The sequence below is a fragment of the Magnolia sinica genome, chromosome 2 (genome assembly GCF_029962835.1).
Source record: "Magnolia sinica isolate HGM2019 chromosome 2, MsV1, whole genome shotgun sequence".
In the NCBI taxonomy this organism is placed as follows: Eukaryota; Viridiplantae; Streptophyta; class Magnoliopsida; order Magnoliales; family Magnoliaceae; genus Magnolia; species Magnolia sinica.
In genome coordinates, this window is record NC_080574.1 from 122,951,319 (window position 1) to 122,964,860 (window position 13,542).

General features: G+C 40.1%; 2 protein-coding genes across 2 annotated transcripts in view; both read left to right on the forward strand.

The window, feature by feature from the left end:
• The first annotated feature begins 5,443 nt into the window (after positions 1 to 5,443).
• On the forward strand, positions 5,444 to 7,747 carry LOC131237528 (subtilisin-like protease SBT1.7). Its single transcript, XM_058235352.1, has one exon. It carries the CDS (start codon positions 5,450 to 5,452, stop codon positions 7,745 to 7,747), a length of 2,298 nt encoding a protein of 765 aa, XP_058091335.1. The 5' UTR covers positions 5,444 to 5,449.
• Positions 7,748 to 9,175: 1,428 nt separating this feature from the next.
• The window catches only part of LOC131227266 (subtilisin-like protease SBT1.8), a 44,428-nt gene continuing 40,061 nt past the window's right edge, over positions 9,176 to 13,542 (forward strand). The window contains exon 1 of the mRNA XM_058223034.1: positions 9,176 to 9,289. Within this exon, the coding sequence (XP_058079017.1) occupies positions 9,176 to 9,289 (114 nt within the window). The remainder of the gene's footprint in view (positions 9,290 to 13,542) is intronic.

Here is a 13,542-nt window from a genome sequence, read left to right on the forward strand (position 1 = left end):
AAACCAAACTCCTTTAACCCTTGGCAACAAAATAGACCATGAGATCAAAAACTAAAGTGGATTGGCTATCTATTTAGCTATTGATGATAAGAGTTCAAGTGATTTGTGAAGAGGAGGGTTTATCTTTTAAATATGTTCTTTTTACCATTCGGTCAAAGGACTTTCAAAATTTGTGATGGCGATAGTAATTTAGCAATAACATAATAAAGACTAAAGATATAAGTGGATAAAAAGCTAAAATTATATTATTAATTGGTAATTGCAATGTATACACTTACAATTAGCTTTAAAAATGATAATTCATTTGTCACTTAGTATGGACTAAACTCCATAGTAAAATGGTCATTTGGTAGGGGACTATATATAGTGAAAAAATAGATGGGTGGCATGGATAAACCACATTCATTCATGGTGGGCCAGTGAAGAAGTTCGACATGCATTTGAAGGGGTTACAGTTTAGGTCGGAGTGGGTTGGTGTAACATCTGAGTGTATCTGGAGTACTGGCAACCTAATATAACATCTTTTGAAATAGATACACACTAATTCATAATTCAATTAAGGAGGTGTTCGAAGGGTTGCAGTGTAGATCTCCAATGGTTGGTGTTGGTCTATGTGGGTCAGAGTGGGGTTTGAATCAATCCGTAGTCTTTGTATCATGATGTACCATCTTCTTAAATGGATACCAACCCATTCTCAATCTGATGAATGAGTTCGACATGTGTTCAATGGGGCTATAATGCAGATAGGGTCAATGTGGGCTAGTGTGGGTTGGTGTGGGGTTCGAAATTGTTCGGAGTCTCCACAACCCAATGTAACATCCTTTCAAATGGATATGCATCAATTTGTAGTTTGGTGAAGAAGTTCACATGCATTCAAAGGAGCTGCAATTCAAGTTGATGTTGGTCGTTGGGTGTCGGTGTGCGGTTTGAGTGTGTCTAAAGTCTCCATAACCTAACATAACATCTTACAAGTGGATATGCACTCATTAGAAGTTTTATGAAGGAGTTCGCCATGCATTTGAAGGGGCTGCAACATAGGTCAGAATTGGTTGAAGGGCATTGTTGTGGGTCGAAGTGGGATCTAAGTGGGTCTAGAGTCATCGTACCCTGATATAACATCTTCTCAAGATAATATTGACCATTCTAAGTTTGGTGAACGAGTTCGACATGCATTCGAAGGGGTTACAGCCTAAGTTGGAGTGGTTGTAGTGAGTTAGCGTGGGGTCATCGTGGGTCTGGAGTTACCCTGATGTAATGTCTTCTCAAGTGGATATCGACCAATTTTCAATTCGATGAAGGAGTTCAACGTGCATTCGACGAGGTTGCAGTTTAGGTCAGTTCAATGTAGGTCATTATAAGTTGATGTGGGGTTTAAGTTTAACTTGAGTCTCCGTAACCTAATGTAATATATTTTAAAGTGGATAGACATCCATTTGTAGTTCAATGAAGGAATTTGATGTACGTTCGAAGGGGTTGAAGTGCAAGTTGAGTTGACTGGTGTTAGTTAGAGGGGATCGGTGCAGGACGAAGTGGGGTTTGAGTGTCTTCAAAGTCTTTGTAACCTAATGTAACATCTTTTTAAGTGGATATGCACCTATTCTTACTTCAATGTGAGTTCAAAGGAGCTGCAATGAAAGTTGGAGTTGGTCAATGTTACTAAGAGGAGTTCAGTGTGGGTCGAAGTAGGTTTTAAGTATGCCCGGCCGGAATCCATGTAACTTAATGTAACATCTTTTCAAGTGGATACACACATATCCATAGTTTTTCGAAGGAGTACAATGTGCACTAGAAGGGGTTGCAGTGTCTATCTGAGTTGGTTGGTGTTGGTTGGTGTAGGTCGGAGTGGGGTTTGAGTGTGTTTGGATTCACGTAATATCTTTTCAAGTGAAAACACACCCATTCGTAGTTCAATGAAGGAGTTCGACATGTATTCGAAGGGACCATAATGTAAGTTGGAGTTATCATGCCCTAAAATCCGGGTATAGAGTGTGCATCCTCAGACTGAAGTTTTAAGTTGTAACTCGTACACAAAGTGTACTAATTATTCATTTGTTGATTAGTTTAATTAGGGGTGAGAATTACATTCATTCTAAGTTTCACCTAATTTCATCGAATTCCAATCATGCATATATAATACTTAGGACCAATCAACCGAGCATATGTAAAACTTCACGACCATTAAAATACAATAAATCTCAAACATCATTAATTTATTATAACATCCTATTATAAATATGTTTATTCCATACTCATATTATATCAATCAAATAAATCTGAACAAATTTCTTAAAATTCCATAATCAATTCTAATATGCATTATATGTCAATTAAGCTATTCTAGCAAATAAATCAAATATTCAGGAATGGTCTAATGTTGTCAATTCATCTTTATACAAGTATGACCACGTTTCACATGAGTTGTGTTTAAGTGCGGTGGCTCTTTCTGGTTGTCGAGCCGCATCATCTTCTAACAGCTCATCTATATGGTTTTTCCATCACTAAAATAGTAAGTAGGCTAGGCTTAGTGAAATAAAACAGCATGATTCATAATCATAACAATTAAAATAATATAAAGCACTAAATGCAATAATATATGCATAATGATATGGATGCAAATGGTGCATGAGTGCATCAGATGGGATGATCATCCATCTGCTCGGGTTGAAGATCGTCAACCAGCATCTACCCATTGGGTAGGCTTTCACCTTTTGGTAGACTTGTGCATAACATGCATCTAGTAGCGCTCTACTAGGATTGATATTTCTTCTAGGGATGGCCCCTATGATCAACCATGATGCATTATGCAAATGCAATGAATGATGGATGATGTATGAATGCATTATTTTCATAACTATCATAATTACTTGTTTTAATCAGAACATTTGACATACAATTATCATATTTCCTATAATTTGGCACAAATTAACATATGATTTAACATTGCATATATTTATAGTCATTGAATCACTAATATTGTAACAAAATACTCTAATCAATACATCAATCAATCAAACCATCACAAACAATTTATTTTAATTATAATAAATCATAAGAGACGTGGGGTTACTCACCAGAGTCTGGTAGTATAGAATCCATAAGATAATCAAGCTGGTTTGAATTCAGAAATCCTATCAATTATATCCACAACAATATTATTCACCTGTTTATATTACATGGTGGGGCCCTCCTTTTATTAACGTTCTATGTGGCCAAGTCTTAGATGACTAAATATGTTCATTAAATTCAATTATCAAAATTTAGATATATTTTTTTAATTATTATTTTACGATTCTGAAATTTGAATGACAATGATTGATCGGGGAAGCCCACCAAATGATTAGATGATCCAGATTCTCGAGGTCTTAGTATATTTTCCTTCTAACATTGAATAAATGGTATGAATCTAACCATGCATACACCGATGGCCCATCTCGACCTTTTACACCAAGTGATACCAATACTTGTGCAAAAATCTAAGCTTTTATTATTAAACACTTTCAGATTTGACTAGTGTGGCCCATCCTGATCATGGTGGGAAAACTAAATGACTAGGTAACATATACACAGTAACACTACAAAAAAAATAACTATTAGGGGAGTTTTATCATAGGTGGCCACAACAAACCGCCACTGTAGATGAAATGAGGGGCATTTTTATGTGGCCGCCCATGTATAGGTTTTATACACCGTCCATCAATCTTTCCGGATCATTTTACGGTGTGATCCAAAAAATGATGGAGATCCAAATGGACCACACCGAAACCAGAGGTGATTATGACACCTACCACTGAAACCTTCTTAAGGGCCACCATGTTTTTTTTTTTTAATATATATATTACCATCCAACCTGTTCGTAATGTTATGTAGACCCGGGGATGAAGGAAAAACATCAGATATAAACTTGATCCAAACCTTCACTGGCTCCGAAAATGTTTTTGACGGTGGAAATGTATGGTGCTCGCCCATTTATATATCCACATTGTACATTTTTTTTTTTTTTAATTTATATATATAACATTTTATGACATGAGTGGACTACGCTACAGGAAACAGTGGTGATTGAACAACCACCATTGAAAACTTCTCAAGGGCTATGAAAGTTTTGGATAAAACTGATATTTGTTTCTTAATTCATTTAGGTCTTTGTGACCTAATTAACAGTTTGGATGGCAAATAAATATTACAGTGGGTATTAGAAAGTTTTGAATGGTAAGCATTCAATTACCACTGTTTCCTTGTGTTGTGGTCCACTTAAGATTTGAATCTGCCTCATTTTTCGGCTGATGATCTAAAATAATGATCCAAAATAAATGACTGATTTCGATAAAACACAAATACCATTGTGGTCCGGCATTGAACAGTCCAGGCAACCCACGTCAATCCAAGGGGGCCAACACCACCGAACTTGGTGGTGTGTTGACGTCACCAAGTTTTTTTTATTTATTTACACGCGCACACACACCCCACACACACTAGAGCATGAGCTAAAAATAAAGCTAATTTCCAAAGCTCAAGTGTACCACATCACAAAAAGCAGATGAAAAAAAAAAACAAATATCAGATTTATCCAAAGCTTCTGTGACCCAGGAAGGTTTCAATGGTGGACATACAATCTCCACTGCTTATTGCAATGTGGTCCACTTGAGCTTTTTATCTGTCTCATTTTGGGCACAACCATTAAAAGAATGTCGCCAAATGGATGGACGGTTTCGATATAACATATGCATCATGGTGGCCCTGCCGAACTTGGTGACGTCAACAAGTTTCCTTGCATGGTAACCGACGACAATAAATGTGAGCTGCGTGTTCCTTGAGAGGAGATAACCTTTTCCAAAATGAGTGGTGGCAGTTTTTTCACTGTGGTGTGGCCCACTTAAAATTTGAAATGGAGTCTTTTTTAGCCACCGAGGAGAACCTCAGAATACGAACATGATGGACGAATTGGATTGCATGTACACACGAGGACGAGTACAATAAATAACTTTGTAGTTTGCGCTTAACCTACCAATGCTTGGAGTGGATCCGGGCTCATTATAGATACGCCAGGTACTTACAAACAATTTCCTTTTCTGGAGCCATCGCTCAAGCGGGACCCACACAACATTGGATGGCCCGTTCCTCGTAAATATCCCTCGTTGAAGATCCCAAGGAGCAATCTTGAGACCCTTTCTTTTAGTCGAATGTGGGTCAATCTGGTATCTCTCTTTGAAGCCGTGTATCTTAGGACACAACAGACCAACGGTCTAGATAAGCTAACCACGGGACCCATTTGTCGGAGGCGAAATCGGTGTATGCTATGCAAACAGATTTCTCTTGTTTCAAATTCTTCTCAATCGATATTATCGCTTGCATTTTAACTCATTAGTTCAGCACGTACGTCTGATTTCTATATATACGTCCTAAATTAATCCTAGCCACTCCCCCAAACACATGGTCCATGTCAATAGCCATGGCCCACCACATCATCACCCCTTCCATGCTCCTCTCCTTCTTCTTCCTTCTCATTCATGTGACCACATCATCGTCGGCCGATGAACGTCGGCCCTACATCATCCACATGGACAAATCAGCCATTCCAGCTACCTTCTCCACCCATGATAGTTGGTACACGTCTACAATCTCATCCCTCTCGGCGCCCGATGGCATTGCTGCTGTACACTTGTACACGTACAACCACGTGATGAACGGCTTCAGTGCCGTGATGTCGCAGGCCCAGCTCAATCAGCTGGAGAGAATGCCTGGTCACCTCGCCACGTACCCAGAGACATATGCCCAGCTCCATACCACACACACCCCTCGGTTTCTAGGCCTGAATAGGCATGTGGGCCTGTGGCCCAAAGCCAACTTTGGCGATGATACGATCATCGGCATCATAGACACCGGTATCTGGCCGGAGAGTGAGATGTTCGGTGATGAGGGAATGCCGCCAGTGCCAGAGAGATGGAAGGGAGCATGCGAGATTGGTGACGAGTTCAATTCTTCCAACTGCAACCGGAAACTCATTGGGGCACGCTCTTTCAGCAAGGGCCTCAAGGAAGGGGGCCTCAACATATCGAAGATCGATGACTATGATTCGCCAAGGGACTTCTACGGGCATGGGACGCACACGGCATCGACTGCTGCTGGAAGCCGGACGCCTAACGCAGACTACTTCGGCTATGCTAAAGGCACAGCTGTTGGGGTTGCACCCATGGCCCGGCTTGCTATGTACAAGGTCCTATTCACCGCCGACACGTTGGAGTCGCCGACAACTGATATCCTTGCCGGCATGGACCAGGCAATTTCGGACGGTGTGGATCTGATGTCGTTGTCATTGGGATTGCCGCGATTATTGCCTTACGATGAAAATGTTATTGCACTGGGAGCCTTTGCAGCGATGGAGAGAGGGATCTTTGTGTCATGTTCGGCTGGAAATAGTGGGCCACATGCTTACACTATTGGAAATGGTGCCCCTTGGATCACGACAGTTGCTGCGGGGACCATTGATAGAGACTATGCGGCTTCAATCACTCTTGGCGATGGCATCACAACCGTACAAGGGAAGTCATTCTATCCTGAGAGCATCTACATCTCTGGTGTTCCACTTTACTATGGATATGGCAATGCTAGTAAGGAAATCTGTGATTACTACAGTCTTGATCCCAAAGACGTAGCTGGCAAGATCGTCTTCTGTGGGTTCGGGGACGAATATACTCAGATGTTCGAAGTGAATAGGACAGGGGCTGAAGGGGCAATCTTTGTCACTGATTCAGCCCAGTTCCTGAATCCTGATGACTTCTTCATGCCGTTCGTTGCAATCAGCATCAAGGACGGAGAGATCATAAAGAGGTATATCGCGAATGCCGCCCAGCCACCAACAGTGGATATTAAGTTCCAGATTACAGTGTTAGGATCCAAGCCAGCTCCTCAAGTGGCCAGCTTCTCTTCACGTGGGCCCAATATTCTGAGCCCATGGATTCTGAAGCCCGACATAGTGGCCCCAGGAGTCCATATCCTGGCCGCATGGGTCCCCAACCGTGGACGTCAACCGATCGATGATGATTATTTAGTCTCGGAATATGCGCTGGTTTCTGGGACATCCATGTCATCGCCCCACGTTGTTGGTGTGGCTGCATTGCTACGTGCAGCCCACCCTGATTGGAGCCCAGCTGCCATCCGGTCCGCACTTATGACCACTGCATACATAACCGATAACACCCACGGTCCGATCCTAGATCCGATCACTGGAACAGCTGCCACACCTCTTGATTATGGCGCAGGACACATTGATCCAAACAAGGCAATGGACCCCGGTCTAGTGTATGATCTCGAGCGTCAAGATTACATTAATTTCCTCTGCGGGCTAAACTACACGACCGACCGAATCAAGATCATCACCCGTGGATTGAATTACACTTGCACTAAGGCCACCCTCGATCTCAATTACCCATCGTTCATGGTGATCTTAAACAACACCAACTCATCCCGTGTGGTGTTCACACGGGTCCTGACCAACGTCGCAGATTCTCCGTCCATCTATCGTGCGGTCGTGAAAGCGCCAACCGGGATGAGAGTTGTGGTGGACCCACCGGAATTGAAATTCGACAGTAAATACAGCAAGCAAGGATTTACTATGAGTGTCCAGATCGACATGGCAGAAGTTGTAATAAAGAGTGATTATATAGGTAATTATGGGTATCTTAATTGGTATGAAGATGGGGGAAATCATGTGGTGAGAACACCCATTGCTTCAGCCTTTGGGCCATAAAAATAATGAAGGTTGTTCGATGCAATTGAAGCATCATCGAACAATCGCACAGAGTTATGCAAAGTTGCGTATTTGTGGTATTTGTTTCATATTTCAATTTTGATTCTCATAAAGGTTATAATTATGGGTGTAATTGAGAATTTGGGGTATCTTAAGGCTTCTAATTCGTTCCTAGGGTTTCAAGGGTGTAGCTTGGGTTTATTCGAGGCTTGTTCGAATTGGGTAATCTTTCTCTTGTAACTTTCTACTTTTATAGTGCATATTTGTCGCTTTGTGGCGTGGTTTTTTCCCGAAAAGAATTTTTCATGTTTAATTCGAAGTCTTTGTGATTGGGCTTGATTGTGCGATTGGAATACTCTACTTAATTTATCTCTGTGTGCTTCCGCGATTTCCCGATAAGTGGTATTAGAGGTAGACATTGGTACGTAGTTCAACTATGAAAGTAGAGTATCAGTGGCTTCCAATTCTAAGTTTGATGTTGAGAAATACCTTAGAAAAAATAACTTTGAATTATGGAAGGTCAAGATGATCAGCCACCTAGTTTATCAAGGATTGAATGATGCCATCCTTAAGGAGCAGTCAAATTCTATGACAGATGAGGAATGAAAGAAGACGGATAAGAAAATGAGAACCTCTATCCAATTGTGCCTAACGGATGAGGTCATTTACAACATCGTGAGAGAGAAAACTGTAGTAAGTTTATACGAGAAATTAGAGGATATCTATGTGAAAAAATCTCTTGAAAATCACTTATACTTGAAGCTTCAGTTGTTCAATCTGAAGATGGCAGAGGGAGGTGATGTTAAGGCCTACATTAACAACTTTAATGAAATAATTTACAAATTGCTAGATGTGGAGGAAATGATAAAGGATGAAGATCAAACATGTATCCCGTTGAATTCTCTCCTGGCTTCTTTTGAGTCATTCAATGACTCGTGCACCAGTAGATTAACTCTTAGCATCGATACCATTATTTCAGCCCTTTAAGGAAAGATGATGAGAAAGAAAAGAGGTGACATAGGTGCTTTTAGTGATGCATTAGTTACGAGGGGGAAGAATTCTGAGTGAGACAGTAGATCTTCTCGATCGAAATCCAAATCCAACGGAAAGGGCAATGGAAAGTTGAAGTGCTAGAATTGTGGGATGTCTGGGCACATGAAGAAGGATTGTAAGAATCATAAGCCAAGAAAAGAGAACTCAGATATTTCTTTTAGGGAAGCCAGTAATGCCGAGTCTGATGAAGGTACGAGTGGAAGTGATGTGTTGTCCATGTCCATGGTCAGACACTTATACGATGATCATAACAATGAGTAGATATTGGATACTGGGGCATCATATTACATGACTCCTCATTGGAGTTGGTTCACCAATTACAGAGAGTGCGATGGTGGCCAATTATTTATGGGTAATGATAATGTTTGTAATGTGATGGGTGTTGGATTAATGCGCATCGAGATGTTTGATGGAATGGAGCACACCTTGATCGATGTGAGACACGTTACTGATATGAGAAAGAGCTTGATATCTCTTGGTGCACTCAAGGTGCTTAGGTGTAGATTCACTGGTTTTGATTATGTCCTTAAAGTTTCAAAAGGGGTACTCGTTGTCATGAAAACCAGAGGAACAAGAACCTTTATAGGTTGATTAGGAGTATTTTATCAGTTGGAGCTACAACACCTGTAGCAGATTCCACATCTGCACATATGTGGCATGCACGTCTGGGCCACATGAGCAAGTGAAGCATGAAGGTACTTTCTGACCGGTGTTTAATTCTAGTTTTTAAGAGTTTTGATTAAGTATATGCGAAGATTATATATATGGTAAACATTCAAAGTTATCTTTTAAATTTGAAAAATATGTATGTAAGGGTGTTTTTGATTATGTTCATTCTGATGTATGAGGGTCGACGCCCGTGGTTTCCTTTGGAAAGTCATCATGGTTCGTCACATTTATTGACGATTACTTCAAGAAAGTATGTTTATTTTATGAAAAATAAATTCAATATTTTCATCAACTTCAAGCAATAGAAGACAATGGTGGAAAAATAGTAAAGGAAAAAAGTGAATATACTAAGGACAGATAACGTTGGAGAATTTACTTTAGGTGAATTTAAACAATATTGTAAGGATGTAGGGATCGTGAGGTACAACACAGTGCGCCACACACCATATAGCAGAACAATGAAGCAGAGTGGATGAATCAGACTCTCTTGGAGATGACCCGATGCATTATTAATAATGCTGGGTTGACAAGAAATTGTTGACTGAGGCCATTAATACGGCTTATTACTTAGTGAATCAGTCCCCTTCTACGGCCATTGATTGTAAAATTTCAGAGGAAGTATGGAGTGGTCAGTAGGCAGACTACTCGAGATTGTGTGTGTTTAGTTGTGAGGCTTACTCTCATGTACCGTTAGTTGAGAGATATAAGATAGACTAAATAGCCAAAAAAATACATCTTTATTGGATATGGTGGTGGTGTGAATGGGTATAAACTATATGACTGAGTCACACGAAAATTCATCATTAGCCATGATATTAAATTCGACGAAAGATCCTTATTCCGTAAGGATGAGCAAGAGGAACCAGAAAAGTTGGTTCTGGATGTTCAGGTGGAGACACATGATACTCAGGTTGATGCAGATGCGCAGACAGATGTATAATACTAGGTGGAGTAGTCACCTGTGTGAAGGAATCTGCCCCAGGATCGTAGGTTGCCATGGATACAAGTATGACTCAAATTTTGCATAAGTTTTCATTACAGATGATGATGATCCGTCTACTCTTCAAGATGTTCTTGATGACAGAAAGTGTGAATATTTAATTCCCATGTCAACTATCCATACAAAGTGTGGATATTTGATGACAGAAACAAATACAAGAAATATATTCAGAGAAGAGAGACGAATCGAGATAGGCATATGCATTTTAATTAGAATAGATGAAAGTATTCTTATCTATCCAACCTTGAACTATCCAAAAATGTGACAATTTGAGAATTTCTATGCCTCAAAAAACACACTGAATCTATGCCTAGTAACATAAAAATTCTCAAATGACCAACTAATTATCCTATACTACAACAGAAAAAAAAATCTAATTAATTGAACAATAATAAACTAATAGTAACATTAATATTAAAATTAATGATTTAACATTAATAATTTAACATTTACAATCACATAATTGATAACTAACAATAAATAACAATAAAAATAACATTAACATTCACATATGACATATTAAATAACAACCTAACATTAATGTATAATAATATTAATATATATATATATATATATAATCTATTATCTATATAATATATATACATATTATTATATTAATTAATAATCTATTAATATGTGTCTTTAAAGTTGAAACTCGACTAGGCTACCATGGATATCGCCTGTGTCTTTAAAGTTGAAACCCGACCGGGCTGCAATGGATATCGCCTGTTTGGGGGCCAAAGCAAATGCAGAGGTTAGAGAGAGAGAGAGAGAGTGTGTGTGTGTGTGTTATTAGAGAAAGGTAAAGACAGATGGGCATGTAATGGAAGGGCAACAGGCTGAACTCTCAGAGGCAGGGACGACCAAAAGGTCGAGGTCTGCAGAGTAGGGACAGCCGGATGTGCTCGCCTGCTCGGAAAGTGAGAGAAAGGGGAAGGGAGGCTTGGGCTCTCAGACAATGAGAGAGGATAGGGGGTTAGGGCTTAGGCATTCGGGCGCTCTGATGAATAGAAAAACAAGGGTGGGCTTTAAGTTTATTTATTTATTTATTTTTAAAAAAAATTTAGTTACAAAAATAAGCTCGACTCAGCCCAAATCTAGTTTTGAGTCGAGTCGAGTTAAGTTTTTTCAATCAAACCGAGCGAGTTAACCTAGTTAGCTCGGTTCGTTTCGGTTCGAAACGGGTCGAATCGGGTCTGATCGGGTCAGATTTGCCCACCTTTAGCCTCATCAATGGAAACAGTTAAGAAAGAGATATCCAACATGATTTTTATACGACTAATTAGAATGGATATGTGCAATCAACTCCAACTGTTAAATGCCCACTTAATGGTGAGCATGGGTCCCAAAATCAAGCCTATATGTGATTTAAGTGGGCCACACCAAGGGAAATAGTTTAGAGGGTGAACCTTTTCTTGTACAGAGTTTCTAATCGTGGGGTCCACATCTGGATAATTATTGAGTGTTGGGTCTGATATGTGATTAAGCACCTAATGGTTGGGGTGTATTTCACAATATGAACACCATGGTGGGGCTTACCCAAGCAATGACCCCTTCTTGAAACTAAAAGTAGAATAAGTCTTAACATCATTTATTTACATTAATCCATAAATTATAGCAAATAGTAAGAACATGTGTGTGTGTGTGTGTGTGTGTGTGTGGAAATGGTACCATGAGGTACTATGAGGTTGAGCTGTGTTGGCCCCACTGTGATATTTGTCGAACATCAACATCATGCATTTGATGGGTCCCCTTTAGGTTATGGGATATCCCAAAAATCTGCCGTACACGGAACTCAAGTGGGCCATACCATCTAAAACCATGTGAAGACATGCCTAAAATATATAAAAGCACTTGGTGGGGCCCACTTGAGTTTTGGATGCCCCTGAAACTTGATCTCACCCCTCATCCAGGTGGGACACACACAATGGATAGTCTGGATTTATGAACTACATCTCGGTGGGCCCAATAAATGATATGAATGTTTTAATGAGAGGTTAACCCCTCTCAACTGTTGTATTTGATGTGGCCCACCCAAGTCATGGATTGACTTGATTTTTAAGTCTATGGCCCATCATGGAATGGTGCATCTGGCTGATGGGGTAGATGTTCGACATACTATATATATATAGACACACACACACACACAAACACACACTCACTCACTTAATCACTTTTTGAGAACTCATTTCATGTTATATGAGCATAAAATTTCGAACCGTCCACGTGACATGGCACCCCATGAAACTAATAGGGCCTAACTTTCACCCTGATTCAAAACTCTGGCGAGCCATGACAAAAGGAAATAATTTCTTCCCTTGATTTCTACTCTATTTCCTATAGAGCACCAGAATTTTGGATAAGGGTGAAAGGTGGGTTTTTAGGGTTTCATGGGTGCCACGTTACATGGACCCTTCAAATTTTGTGCTCAGGACACGTGTGCAAAGGTGCACATGAGTGCGCACATAAAAAGTTATGCAAGCGAGAAAGAGAGACTTTGATTGTTCATTGTCCTCTTTATTTGTATCTTATAAGGAGGTTGGAATGATTTTGGATTTTTACAAAAGTGATTAGTGTAGAATCCTCTAAGCATCTAATTTCAACAGTCCATTTGAAAACTCATGCAAGTGACAAGGGGAATGGCCTCACACTGCACGTACCTACGCGGCACACATGTGAAGTATTTGGGTCGTTCTTCAGGTAGATTGAAATCTTTAGCATGTTTTGACTTAATAATCATTCAGTTCACTCTTTGGTTGGCTACAAATATAGTTCTAAGCATTGTTGGCTTTTTTCTCTGATCATCTATTTGCAGGCCTCTTCACCCACTACGCCTTGAATTTTGAGCCCATTCCCGGCCCACTGTGCTAGATCAGCCAATGATAAGCTTCCCATTGGGCTTTGGATGAGCCCATTTCAGCTCACTGTAGGTCTTGTCAATGGGTGCTTCAGCAAACTGTCAGTTTTAAAAATGCCGGCCTTTTGATTTGCTCTGACCCACCCTTTCTTAGGAACCTTCGAAAAGCTTATTCTACAACTACGCTTGTGGGGGCCACATCAATACAGGTGGGTC